The sequence below is a fragment of the Onthophagus taurus genome, chromosome 1 (genome assembly GCF_036711975.1).
Source record: "Onthophagus taurus isolate NC chromosome 1, IU_Otau_3.0, whole genome shotgun sequence".
NCBI classification, from domain to species: Eukaryota; Metazoa; Arthropoda; class Insecta; order Coleoptera; family Scarabaeidae; genus Onthophagus; species Onthophagus taurus.
Genome location: NC_091966.1, coordinates 38,956,536 through 38,971,107, shown reverse-complemented (window position 1 = coordinate 38,971,107; position 14,572 = coordinate 38,956,536). Strand labels below are relative to the sequence as shown.

At 33.4% G+C, this 14,572-nt stretch overlaps 1 protein-coding gene across 1 annotated transcript in view; it reads right to left on the bottom strand.

Annotated features, from left to right (window-relative positions):
* Positions 1-6,281: 6,281 nt before the first annotated feature.
* The window catches only part of LOC111429313 (dual oxidase), a 32,908-nt gene continuing 24,617 nt past the window's right edge, over positions 6,282-14,572 (bottom strand). Inside the window, exons 6-14 of the mRNA XM_023065191.2 lie at positions 12,649-14,268; positions 12,444-12,589; positions 8,248-8,411; positions 7,822-8,196; positions 7,550-7,767; positions 7,271-7,496; positions 6,985-7,217; positions 6,651-6,935; positions 6,282-6,588 (exon numbers count right to left, since the gene is read on the bottom strand). Coding sequence (XP_022920959.2) covers positions 6,460-6,588; positions 6,651-6,935; positions 6,985-7,217; positions 7,271-7,496; positions 7,550-7,767; positions 7,822-8,196; positions 8,248-8,411; positions 12,444-12,589; positions 12,649-14,268 — 3,396 coding nt within the window. The 3' untranslated portion in view covers positions 6,282-6,459. The remainder of the gene's footprint in view (positions 6,589-6,650; positions 6,936-6,984; positions 7,218-7,270; positions 7,497-7,549; positions 7,768-7,821; positions 8,197-8,247; positions 8,412-12,443; positions 12,590-12,648; positions 14,269-14,572) is intronic.

The following is a 14,572-nucleotide window of genomic DNA, read 5'->3' as shown; positions in this document are numbered from 1 at the left end:
ACTACTGGGGTTTGATCTTAAATTGGCTACAAGGTGGGATTGAGAGTTAGAAACTTAAACTTTGGAATAACCTAACCACAAAAACGTTCTTCCATAACCTCAAAGAGTTTTATTTCTTAATTCCTTCGATATCAATTAATTGGATAAAGCTATTTTTGTCTTTAATGCTATTTTCAACAAACCTCAGTTTCGAATCGGTGGTTCTTAAAATTTTTTGTCATAAAACCCGTCCATGTAACTTAAAATTTTATATAATCTGAGTACATCTTATTAAACTTTCACGAATTCCACGAGTAGCTGGGTTAGCAATCTCTGGTGCGATAAGCACAACGCCATCTCTTTTGTATTTGCATACAAAGAAAGTAGCTAGAATTACCATTTACAGGCTACTGAGAAAGACATTATAAGCACTGATATTGTGCTATCAATGCCGTAAGATTTGATGAGATCACTACCAGTGATTAATGCTCGATACCAGATTGTACTGCCTAAATGGTAGTCCTGGATCGAAAACAGCCAGAAATTTCGGATTAAGCAAGCTTACAGCCTGGGTACGTACTATATTGTATTCCAGGCGGAAGTATTTGCTATTTATTTTTATTTTTATTTTTTTTATTTACCATTTATTGCCACAAATTAGAACAGAGGCGGCGCTACCGGGGGGTGCAAGGGGTGCCGCCTAAAAGGGGGCACCGGCGCCTTTTTTATGTTTTCTCCAACAATATCTTATCTTTCTTTAGCACTATTTAGACCTGTCTGCAGTAGCTAGTCTTCAGAAAGCAGTATTTAGTCTCCACAAAGCAATTTTAGTCTTTAGAAGGCAGTATTTAGTGTTCCAGACGCTGTATTTAGACCTGTCGGAAGTATTTAGTCTTCAGAAAGCAGTATTTAGTCTTCTAGACGCAGTATATAATCTTCTGCCAAAGTTATGTATGTTTTCTCCAAAATATCTTATCTTGCTTTTGCAGTACTTAGACCTGTCAGCAGTAGCTAGTTTTCAGAATGCAGTATTTAGTCTCCACAAAGCAATTTTAGTCTTTAGAAAGCAGTATTTAGCGTTCCAGACGCTGTATATAGTCTTCTGCCAAAGTTATGTATGTTTTCTCCAAAATATTTTATTTTTCTTTTGCAGTATTTAGTGTTCCAGACGCCGTATTTAGACTTGTCGGCAGTATCTAGTCTTCAGAAAGCAGTATTTAATCTTCCAGGGCAGTATCTAGTCTTCAGAAAGCAGTATTTACTTTCTTAGAAGCAGTATCTAGTCTTCTGCCAACGTTATGTATGTTTTGTTCTTGATACTGACAGCTACTTCTTTCTGGGGGGATAGACCATCATCTTTTTGGGAGCCTCTTATTATCTATACGGATCTTGTACCACCCGGTACCTCATTTCTGCAGCTGTTACTTTCCTTTTGTGCTTATCCTGCATTGGCAAAGTTTCCGTATTGGTGATTTCCTGTCCTGTGCAATAACAAGACAAGTCCATTGGTTTCTTGTTCATATTCTTCGCATTCTTTTATTGAACACATAAGTATTGCCATGAAAAATCATGTTTGGTTTATAATCAATTTTTTGTTTTCTCTGAACAGTAATTTCAGACTTCATGTGGACTTTGAACAATGTAATTCCTGTTTTTTGCTGAAGTCTAGTTTATAACTATTGCAATTTCAGACTTTGCGCCCCCCCGCATTCCGCCCAAAAAGGTTGGAGAATACAAAATTACATAAGGTATACAAGAAGAAAAAACAATTAAAAAAAAAGAGTAAGAACAAAAATATATACATAAAATCCCATTGTCGATTGTTAGTCGAGCAATGGATAAATTTAAACTTAAACAGTATAAGCAGTATGAGTAGTATCAGCAAATGAATCATTTTATCGCACAAGCGATCTCTGCCAAATGACCCAACAGAACAAACAAAAATAATATTTACTGAATATGGCAAGTAGTGATAATTAGATATTATTAACATTTATCACCAAATAAGATTAAGCAAGAAAAAGAGAAAAACAAAAGAGAACAAAAGAATCTGCCAGATATCAGTTGCCAACAAGTGAGAGCAGTTGAAGAGAGGAAAAAAGAGAAAGACAAACAATAAGGAAACAACCAGTTGAAGGGCAAGCAAGTGGCTCTTTAAAACATGTCTAAAATTAACAATGCTATAAATATTACGAATTTCAGAAGGCAGTCTATTCCACAGCGCAATCGACTGTACTGTAAATGATCCGTGATAATTTTAAGTGCTATGATCAGGAAATGTACATAAGAATAGTATCAGAATGTGAATGAGTAGCAAGCTCATGAGTTGATAATTGCTGGAACCTATCTGATAAGTACTTTAGGGTGCAGTTATGAAGGATTTTAAATAAAATGGTTAATAAACGTCCCTCACAGGTTAACATCTGAATGTAATTGCGATACGGCGTTACATGCTCAAATCTATTTAGGTCAAATATGAACCGGATGCAATTATTTTGTTGTCGCTGCAATTTACTCAGAAGAGTGACAGAGATCGGGCAAACCGCGTGCGCATAGTCGAAGTGAGGAAATATAAGTGAGTAACAAAGATTACGACGCACCACAGGAGGAAGAGAGCAGCGAAGTCTTTTTAAAGAGTGGAAGCAAGCATAAACTTTTCTGCAAACATGTTGAATTTGCGCTTTCCAAGACAGTGCAGAATCCATAAGGCCTCCAAGATTTTTAACTGTGTCAAAAAACCGTATGACATTTCCATCCAGCATCAGATCACTGCAGATAGCTGGATTAATCTTACCAAGTAATTGACGAGTTCCAACCACAATATCATTATTAAGTCGCACAATAGCTTCCGGAAATTCAGCAACAGTTGTAGTAGTATATATCTGGAGGTCGTCAGCATACAAATAATAATTACACGAGATATAATTAGTAACACTATTAACGAACAAAGAAAAAAGTATCGGGCCCAATACACTGCTCTGAAGAACACCACATTTGATTGCACAAGCAGAAGAAATTGAAGAGTTAGCGCGTACGCACAAGGAGCGATGGGAAAGGTAAGATTGAAACCAAGAAACACAGGAGGGAGTGAATCCGTAGGCAGAAAGAGACGCCAAAAGAAGGCTGTAGTCGATAGAATCAAAAGCCTTGTTGAAATCGAGCAGTACTAGCACAGTAACACATCTGTTGTCGCAGGCATATCTAATATCATCAGTAACTTTAATGAGGGTAGTAGTTGTACTATGCCTACTACGAAAACCCGATTGCAACTCATTGTGTAAATTAAACCTCTCTAGAAATCCTTGAACCTGTAAATAAACTAAGCGTTCAAGAGCTTTTGATAGTACGGATAAAATTGAAATCGGACGGAAATCAGTGTTACATGAAGAGGACTATTGAGATGGGTGCTAGAATCCTTCTTGAAAGAGGGGTGAAGAACATGACAGTACAATTTTTCTCAGACAGTCAAGCCGCTTTCCAGACACTACAGGCAATGAAAACGGTGTCGGCTCTGGTTAATGACTGTAAAAGAACTTTAAACACACCGAGTTGTGATAATAGAGTTTTCTGATCTGGGTCCCAGGTCACTTTGGAGTTGCTGGCAATGAAGCGGCAGATGAGCTACGAGAGGGCTAAACCGTAGGTGAGGCCAGAGCCAGCAGTTGGTATATCATTTGCGAAGAGAGACTTCGCCTACTAATTACTCTCTTGGAATGGGACACGCTAAGTTGTTTATTAACATCGCCACTGTCAAACTTGGGAATATTTTAGGACTTGCTCATAGCAGCATTAAAGTTCTAATGGGTGTCTTTACTGGGCACTGCCCATTTAAGGGCTCAACTCAACTTGTCGATTGTTGGGTCGCACTTTATCTCTCCAAAGGATCTGAATGAGTTTTCACCGAGCAAGGTATTGATGTTCATTAAGAGCATTGGACCGCACGATGAAATTTGGTATGTTATCTATCAGGGTACTGATTGTTATGGAATCTTTAAATTTGTTACAACCTAATCTCAAACGTTCCTTTGTAACCTTAAAAAGTTTTATTGCTTAATTTCTAATAGTTTTGGAGAAATCACTTTTTTTCTTTAATCGGTCATAAGAAACGTCAAACTAAATTAATGATTTTTAGAAGTCCATATAAAATCAACTGCTTGCCATGGAACCTTTAAATTTGGTACAATCAAACCTCAAACGTTCCTTTATAACATCAAAAAGTTTTATTGCTTAATTTTTAGTCGTTTTGGAAAAATCATTTATTTTCTTTAATCACTTCCAAGAAACGTCAAACTAAATTCGTGATTTTTAAAAGTCCATATAAAATGAACTGCTTGTCATGGAAACTGTAAATTTGGTACAACCTAATCTCAAACGTTCCTTTATAACCTCAAAAAGTTTTATTGGTTAATTTCTAATCGTTTAGGAGAAATCATGTTTTTTCTTTAATCAGTCCCAAGAAACGTCAAAGTAATTTGATGATTTTTAAAAGTCCATATAAAATGAACTGCTTGTCATGGAAACGTTAAATTTGGTACAACCTAATCTCAAACGTTCCTTTATAACCTCAAAAAGTTTTATTGCTTCATTTCTAATCGTTTGGAGAAAAATAATTTATTTCTTTAATCATTCCCAAGAAACGTCAAAGTAATTTGATGATTTTTAAAAGTCCATATAAAATGAACTGCTTGTCATGGAAACGTTAAATTTGGTACAACCTAATCTCAAACGTTCCTTTATAACCTCAAAAAGTTTTATTGCTTAATTTCTAATGGATTTGGAGAAATCATTTTTTTTCTTTAACCACTCTCAAGAAACGTCAAGCTAAATTGATGATTTTTAAAAGTTCATATAAAATGAACTGCTTCTCATGGAATCTTTAAATTTGGTACAATCTAATCTCAAACGTTCCTTTATAACCTCAAAAAGTTTTATTGCTTAATATCTAATCGTTTTGGAGAAATTATTTTTTTTGTTTAATCAGTTCCAAGAAACATCAAACTAAATTGATGATTTTTAAAAATCCATATAAAATAAACTGCTTGTTATGGAATCTTAAAATTTGGTACAACCTAATCTCAAACGTTCCTTTATAACCTCAAAAAGTTTTATTGCTTAAGTTCTAATCCTTTTGGAGAAATCATGTTTTTTCTTTAACCACTCCCAAGAAACGTCAAATTAAATTGATAATTTTTAAAAGTCCATATAAAATGAACTGCTTGTCATGGAAGCTTAAAATTTGGTACAACCTAATCTCAAATGTTTCTTTACAACCTCAAAAAGTTTTATTGCTTAATTTCTAATCGATTTGGAGAAATCATTTTTTTTAATCACTCCCAAGAAATGACGTCAAACTAAATTAATGATTTTTAGAAGTCCATATAAAATGAACTGCTTGGCATGGAACGTTTAAATTTGGTACATCCTAATCCCAAACGTTTTTTTATAACCTCAAAAAGTTTTATTGCTTAATTTCTAATCGTTTTGAAGAAAACAATTTTTTCTGTAACCACATTTAACAAACATCAAGGTAAACCCATGTTTTTTAAAATTGCATATAAAATAAATTATTCATGATTGAATTTTAAAATTTGGTATAACGTAATTTCAAACGTCCCTTTATAACCTTACCAAGTTATATTGCTTACTTTCTAAACGTTTTGGAAAAATCATTTTTTTTCTTTAATCGCTCCCAAGAAACGTCAAATTAAATTGATGATTTATAAAAGTCCATATTATATTAACTGCTTTAAATTTCAAATCATTTTTGAGAAAACATGATTTTTAATAATGCATATAAAATGAATTGTGAATGAACTTCAAACATTTATGAGTAAGTGCCCAATGCCAAAAGCATGTCGGGGTTGGGTCTTAAAACTTATTAATAAGGTTGGTTTGAATAAGGTTTGAAAAATAGTGTTAAGATTGGATCCAGATCATTTGGATACCACATTTACGATTTTTAAATTCAGCCCAACACTTTTCTATATTAGAACTTATTCACAGAACTACATATCAGATTTTGATAAACTAAAACCACCTAAAGTATATGGGCGAGTGGTGTAAACGTATTGTTTATGTATCATTATAGAAAGAAGTTCATCAAAATCTAATTTGGTGATCTCGATGGCAATTCAATTCTGCATATTCATCGATCGGATAAGAATTCGTTTAAATAAGTTTGAACAGAAGGGGAATAATGTGGTTGATGATCTTATTTGATTATGTCTTAGAAAAGGAAGTCGACCATGACTAAATAGTAAAAGTCTTATTACAAATCGTTTTGAAACGAAGTAATACGAAAGTTGCGTTAAAAATAAAAAGCTTGGTTTTATTATAATTATTAAAAAAATTGTCTACACCCATTTTAATATTTACAAAATATTTACAAATACGAAAAAAATTACATAAATACATTAAGTTTCTAAAAATAAGTACATCGAATAAATTAATATTCATTATTAAATTAAGCAAGATTTCATTTTAACCAAAATTTTCGAAATGATGTATAAAATACGGAAGTTTTCTGCCTTTATTCACATCATCACAAGCTGTCATAACGCTTTTAGTTAACGGGCGAGGTCCGCAACTAAAAACGCCGATTTTACTCACCTAAAATAATTAATAAAAGAATTCATTAAAAAGTAATTAGAGAAATCGTTGAATCATCTTACATAACTGTGTTTCTTTTGAACGAATTTCAAGAACGATATCATATCGGGACGGCCGAAATGATTAACCGCCTTCAATCCCGTAAACATCGAATTTTTCGCTAATCTTTGAAAATGATTCTCGCAAATATACAACATCGTTGTTCTTAAATCGAATTTATGGAAAAATTGCGTGATAAAGATGTGAATTTCTAAGACGTTGGTGACATCTTTCTTTTCAACATCGCGTAAAACATCAATGAACCACTCAAAGTGTTTGTGAGAGGGGCAAATCCATAAGAAATAAACCTAAAAATTAAATTTATTTTTTTTTAATTAATTAGGTTTGAATTTAAACCTTTTTGCAAGCGACTCCTGAATATCTGTTTGTAGACGTTCCAAAAACTAAATCATTTAATATTGAGGCGTAAGGTGTGACTCCAATACCACCACCAACCATAACAGCAACTTCAAATTTGTACCAATCTTGATTTCCACCACCAAAAGGGCCTTCTAAAAGGATTTTTGGTTGCTCTTCGGGGTTATAGTTGCATGGGTCGAAATAATTTCGTAATTTCCAAGTCCATGGGCCTTAAAAATAACAAGATTAAGTTTTAATTTGGTTAAAATTGATTCAAAAATACCTTGAGCTTTGATGTGGCACGATAAAAAGTTTTCATGAGGAGCTGAAGTTAATGTAAAAGAATGGAACTCTCTACTCTTAAACGAAGTGCATGCCAGTCGAACCCATTGCCCAGATAGATATTTTAAATTCGGCGGGCGATAAAATTTTATTTTAATAACATCGGATGGAAGAAGTTCCGTTTCGATCACATCTAAAGGAATGTATTTAGTGCGCAAACTAACCATCTAAGAAATTAGAATAATATTAATTAATGAAGAAAAAAATTTAAATTTAATACTTTATCTAGAGCAAAAATAACACCAGGACCAACAAAGAAAATCCAAAATCTTGGAGCCCCCGTTAATCTTGCAACTCCATGAATTAAAGAAAAAGCATAAAGAACGATATACAATTGATGAGTTGCCCAAAAGAAATTATAAGCTCGTTTTCTTATCGTAGGATGAGCAAACACAAAAATTATGCACATAACAACAAATAAAACGACTCCCGTAGATCCTAAAACAACATTATTAAATTTTATTTAATTTTTATATTCTTTTTTAAAAATACCTGTAATTGTTTGGAATAACCAAAAAGATATGTCAGGTTTATAATCAGATGGGAACCTCACTTCGCTGGTTAAACACTTCAAATGTTCAAGTGGTTGTGTTGAAACGTGGTAAAAATTAACAATGTGCCCGACTGTGTGTAAAAGAGAAAAAAATAATGCCGTACAAGCGGCGATTTTGTGAAATTGAATGTGGGCGTCTAAAGGAATGTATTGTTGTATTGAAAATTCTTTTAATTTTGTTAATAAATTCCTGGACATCGTTAATAAAAGGATGCTGTAACAAAATGATAAGGAGGCTGCTGAACCACGAGTTATTGCTATTCCAACTCCCATGATGTGGCGTAAATCGGTGTGTTCGGCCATAAAAGAATAATCTAAAAAGAAATTTTTTAATTGTTAAGATAATTAAGTTTTGTGAAACTTACGAATAAATCTTTCGACGAATAATCCGATTGTGACGACGTAAAATATGAATAAATAAAAGATGTTTTGTCTGTTTTCTTCTAGGAACGTTGTTAAAGAATTCCATTTTAAGATGAAATAATTACTGTCTGATTCTGTTGATGGTTCAATATGAAAACTTGTCATTCTAAAAAAAAATTAAAGAGTTATTTTTGATGAGCGATGAGATGGTAAATTCTTGTTCAGGTTTTTAACAATAAAAAAAATCGTTTCATTTTAATGTAATTGTTTTGCAATTTTATTTCAAAATAAATATGGGTAAAAACATTAATAAAAATAACTCTAGCAGTTAGTTTGTAAAATAAAATGTAAGGAGAAGAACTGGATATCTAAGATGTTGTGTGTTGAAAGATATGTTGTAGATTTGGGGTTGTTCAACTGGAATATTTATGGTTGAGAGTTAATTGAGGTGATGTTAAGAAGTTATTAAATAAAACTGGAATAAAACCGATTCGATTTGAATGGATTTAAGCTTTTCAACATCATCACACCCTAAATATCTGTCTAAATCGATTTTAAAGTGTAACACAATTCTAAAACGGTAGAAGCAAATAAGGAAGAGGGTGGGTTGGTTCGGGTTAAGTAAGATCATCCCTAAAAGAAGAAAACTCCCTAAAAATCCACCGACATGGACGCTAAGTAGATTGAGTAGCTTTTTAGCCACGTTGTTGGTTCAAAGCATAGGTAAAGGAGAAGGATTCACTCCTGGAGGGCGAGGATAGTCTCCTGCCAATAGTAAAAACAAAATTAGTTGAAGGAACAAGAAATCAAACTCGGATATACATATAGCAGTCTTGCGATAACGACATGGCGAGAAAAAAGAACAAGAGATGCTGGAAGAAGAATCTGACACGACTTATATCGTGGAATATTAAATCATGGATTAAGAAATTATTATGAAATTGAATAGGCACCATATAGATATCTACGCCATATCACAAACGAATTGGAGAGGAAGGGAATCCACTAAATATAGCAACTATGTATTGTTGTGGCGATCAGTTAATACTCAAAAAATTTGAAAACAACTCTATCTCATTTTATTAGTGTATATGTATAGGATTCCAGCAAACCAAAGGAGGAAATAAAGAATTTCTACAATCAGATCCAGGATTTTACAGAAAGTATCCGGAAATACCTTCTTTATCCACAATAATCAAAAAAAAAATCCACCTTCTCAAATAGCAGGGACAAAGAAATCACTATTGACTACCTAATAGCAAATTCACTGCCTTGTTCAGTTCGTGAACTAGTTTTACCATAATTAAAGTCACTCTAGGCAGAATATTTACACTGATGTAGTAATTTTCCGCCGTTTGCGTAAACCCTTCCATTAGATATCCACAAAGGGACTAATTTGGAGAAAGTCGTCTTAATGGAGAACTCAGGAACAACATGAGAACACATCTTGTTCACACTGACTTGTTGATGAAGTCATCCAGAATAGGGGGAGCACTAAGAAAGACCATCTGTGCAATCAACTGTAATCTCTTGATCAAAGTGAGGATATACAAAGGGTGCGTCAGGCTAATAATATATACTGCGGAGGTGCGAGCAAACATAGCGTAAGTCAAAACGAATGGTGCAATAAAATTTGGGAGGAATGTCAGACAGAAGATGTGATAAGATGAATGCAATAAAGAAATAATGAAAGAAATGAACTGCCAAGGATTTGTCAAAGATTGCAGACCAGTAGATTCAAAATGACGCCAGAACAATCTCCAAAAAGATGAAAAAAAAAGATGAATAAGTCTCTATGGCTTCTGCAAAGAAGAAAACAAAGAAGAATCTCTTGGTGGTTTTCATTTCATTGAAGATTTAGAGTGAAGAGAAACTATGCCCAAAGTACGAACAGATGACCTTTACTTTATGAACCCACGATAAAATCGTAACTGAAAGACTTCCATTGGGAACTATAGATTCGTCTTGTCGAAAAAGTCTCCACTATACATCGCATAGTACCGACTGAACCTCAACCTTTTATCTACATGAAGAACCTCGTAGTATTTTTTAAATTATGGGAGTTATTTCTGCTGTTTCTTGTAGTTTAGAACACTGGGATATTTGCTGTCTATTCTATTAGTCTACATTTAACTAAAAAAAAAGCCACATTATTTAAAACATAATTTTCGTGGGTTCTTAGCGAATTGGTCAACCACATTATTCATTGGTCAACCCTCAAAGTTCTCGAAAATATGCTTCCTCCTCATCATGGCAAGACTATTGAGACGACATTCTACCATAGTGGTTCTAAGTCAGGTTTTTATTCTTCTCAAGCTAAAAGCTAAAAGATCGTTCAACAGTACCTGTCGTGTAGGGTAAAATGACCAAAATTATAAGGGCTTTTCTTGTTTCAGAGAAAAAAATGTCGGCCTCTTTTATGACATCCACTACACTTAGTTCTCTTCAGTCAGGTTTATCTTGCCAGAGTTTTAGCCATAGTTCGATTTCGTTGTTGACATTTAATAAATTGTAAAATTGGGAAAAGACTTCGTGAAGAAGGATCTTTTGGCGGTTTTCTTTTCATTGAAGATTTAGAGTGAAGAGAAACTATCGTATTTACACGAAATAGTTTAGGACGTCGATAACACTGGGATATATGCTGCCTATTTTATTAGTCTATATTTAATTAAAAAAACAAGCCACATTATTTAAAACATAATTTTCGTGGGTTCTTAGCGAATTGGTTAACCACATTATTAATAAAACCCTCAAAGTTCTTAAAAATATGCTTCCTTCTCATCATGGCAAGACTGGAATCTAACATTTCAGCCGGGTGTAATTTAGATAAGGAAATAGTCTGAGCGTTTTCTTCAGAAAAGCGAACTTCAAGAGAATTAATAATCGAAGCTGGTTTTATTAAAGAGCTCCGCCAGAATTCTGAGGGGCTTGCTGCTGGGTGGTTGTTGCGATGTTGTTGTTTCACAACAATACTGACTTCATGTCTTCTCCCAGTCCAATTTTTTGTGCAACGATAATTGCAGAAAGAGTTTCATCTGTAATGTTTTCTGGACCGAATGCCTTAACTGCATTCAAAGCTGCGGATTGGAGCACGTTTACTACAGGTTCCATCATAGCCGAGTATTTGGCTATCAAAATAAAGCTGAGAATAAACGAAACTCTAGAGCTGCTGCATGGAGCTGATAAGCATTTTTCTAGTCGCACTATTTCCTTCCTGTGACAAGGTTTCAAAGGGCTCCATTATAATAGGAAAATTCTCTTTAAAAACTCTAAGGGAGAGCAGCGCGTTCTTTTCTGGCGAGGCCCTTGAATCTTGGACAACTGTAATGCCTCGGCCGCAAGTGACCTTGGCTTAACTAAGACAAAAAAGGGTGATGTCGCTTGATAAAGCCAAAGTTGCTGGTCGAATGTCATAATACAAGGCTGAAGCATCTAATACCAATGATATTATCTGGTAAATTACCATCTACTTTAGTGCGATTATTACAACAATGAAGACAATCAAGGATGGACTTAAAGATGTTATGCAGTTAAAGTGACAAATAAGAAACATCTGCTTACTATAAATGATAATGAGATTCAAGGATTGATAGAGGGTTGGCAACTCAATATATTCGAAAGAAGGAAGGTTTAAAAGAAAAATCCAAGTGGATAATTGTGATTTTATCATTAAGATACATGTTGCTAGTCATGAGACTATATTTATGGATGGAGATAGATTAACGCTGAGAATAAATTACAATATGATTGAAGTATAATATTGCAAAATTAATCAAGATTCAAGATCAAGAAAATGATAGTTTTGAAGTAAATGATATATTTTAACACAGAGTGTGATTTAAACATGGGTATACATAGTTGTAAATTTATGGTTCAAGAAAAGTAAAGCCGTTTTATGCATAGGTATTGAGAATTGATTTTTCCATATACTAGTATCTGAATATACATTTATAATGTACAAAATAAAATCTGTTTTATATAGAATGGGAGAGTTGGAGGCATTCTGACAAATTCAATTTCAGAATGATTAGATGATATCACAGAAACTTCTGAATACCAAAATTAATACCAATAACATAAAACCGAAGATGGAGAAAGAACGAAACCCATTTCTATCACCTTCTTAGCAAATTTATCTGATATAAGAGATTTTAACAACAAACATAAATTACATCTTATTAAACATATAAAATTTTACCTTGCAACATTTGTTGATGTATCCAAAAAGTTTTGTTTAGCTCCTTTACAATCTAAACCAATCGCAACAAAATCACCTTTATATTCTTTCATCATTTCCTTAAAATCTTCATACGTTAAAAAATCTTTTTCTTCTAATCCGGCATCCTAAATTTAATAAACAAATTTTAATCATCTTAACCAAACTTTAAATAATTATGTTTTACCTGAAACATTCCTTCAATTAACTCCGTAACATGATCATCAGATAAACTCGTAGTTCTAGCAATTTCAACTAACGATCTCAACATTTCCGATAACTCCCCTTTATCAATAACGCCATTTTTATCGTTATCGCACATATCGAAAATAATCCTTAATTTATCTTCGGTTTTTCCCCGAGAGAATAAAACGACGGTATCTAAGAACTCTTGAAATGAAATCCTCCCATCTCCGTCTTTATCGACGATGTTAAACATTTTCTTAACAAAAACGGCATCCGGTTTCATTCCAAGAGCGCTTGCAAATTCCGCTTTGGTTAAAGACGTTCTCATAACTGTTACAACTTCGCCATCTGAAGATGAACTCGATCTTCGTCGACGTTCTCCGGGGCGAAGTCCAAAAGTTAAAGCGTAAGCTTCCCTAAAGAAATGTTCTAATTTTTTTTGTCTTCTCTCTCTCGTTTCGGCTTTGGCTAATAATAATTCTCTAACGACTTGCTTTGTGTTTAAATTTTTTTTATTCGATGCTAAAAACATTTCAAGTTTGTGAATAAATTTTTTTCTAGAACCGATGTTATCGAATTCAAGAACTAAATCGTGATCTTTTGGAACTCTAATTAGAACCAAAGGATTTCTTTTTCCGGTCATATCAACCGATTCTTCGATACTGACATGATCGCAACTCTTAAAATCAACACTCCTCAATTTTTCACCTTTCCTTCCGGTCACATTAATACAAGCATCTGGTCCAAATTTAATTTTAACGATTCTTTTATGATTTGCATGAAGCCATTCTTGAACAATCATCGTATCGATTGGAAGTTTTCCTTCGGAAGCGTTTTTTAATTCTTCTTGTTTAATTTTTAATCGTCTTCTACGTTTATTTTGTAATTTAACAACACCGTAACCAGCACCCGCGCAAACTATCGGAACAAAACCAAGAAAAACGCAAGCGTAGATATAAACCAACTCGTTTCCTTCGAAATAATCGTATCCTTTTAAATAATTACACGGTTTTAATGTTGTTGCATTTAATTGTTCGGGTTGAGGACAAACATCGCCATCTTTCCAAAAGAATACATCTTTTTGTAATTCTTCCGGATTGATAGTAGTGCTTTTTACGATAACATCATAAAGAGTTGTTTTACGAATTTGATCGATTTCTTCATCAGTAAATAAGTCATTATTAATATTTTCGAACCAAAATCGATCAGAATCTCGAATTCTTGTAAATTGATCGATTATAACCGTTCTAAATAATTCGCCCGGTCTACCATAACTTTCCAACATCCCCCCAACGTAAACATCAACATTATTAATATCATCTTTGTATTGGGTTTTTAAATTTTCTAAAATTTCTGGGTGTAGTTGAAATAATTCGGGGTTTATGTCGGCCCATTCGGTTATTTTTGGCAAATTATAACTTGCTCTGACCGTGTTGTAATCCGGAAGACCGTTGTCTCTTCCTCTCATAATGTTCAAAGCGCCCAAATCTCTTCTTGTGAATTCCATTGGTCCGAAAAGTTTGTCTCTAACGTCTGAGCATAAAAGTGCATCTTCTCGTTCTGCTAATTGGGATACCATTCCTAAAAGAAGTTCTTCAACTGTGTTGTGAGTTAATACTTCCTGAAAAAATTTAAAAAAAAAAATAGAATATTACAACTTGAAGGAAAAGGCTAATAATTCATTTCGTTAACAATTTAAAGTCGCTATTATTAGAAGTCAAAATCAGTTGGATAAACTCAGGGAAGAAGAGATACTAAATATGATACTGAGATGACATTTTTTTAGGTTAAAAAGAAGAAATTGAAGTTTCTTTTATTTGGTTACATTTCCATGAAGATTATTAAGTTAAATTATAATATAAAAGATATAATAAGATAAATAATAATATAATAAGATAAAAATTAAAATTTCGATGATATCCTTA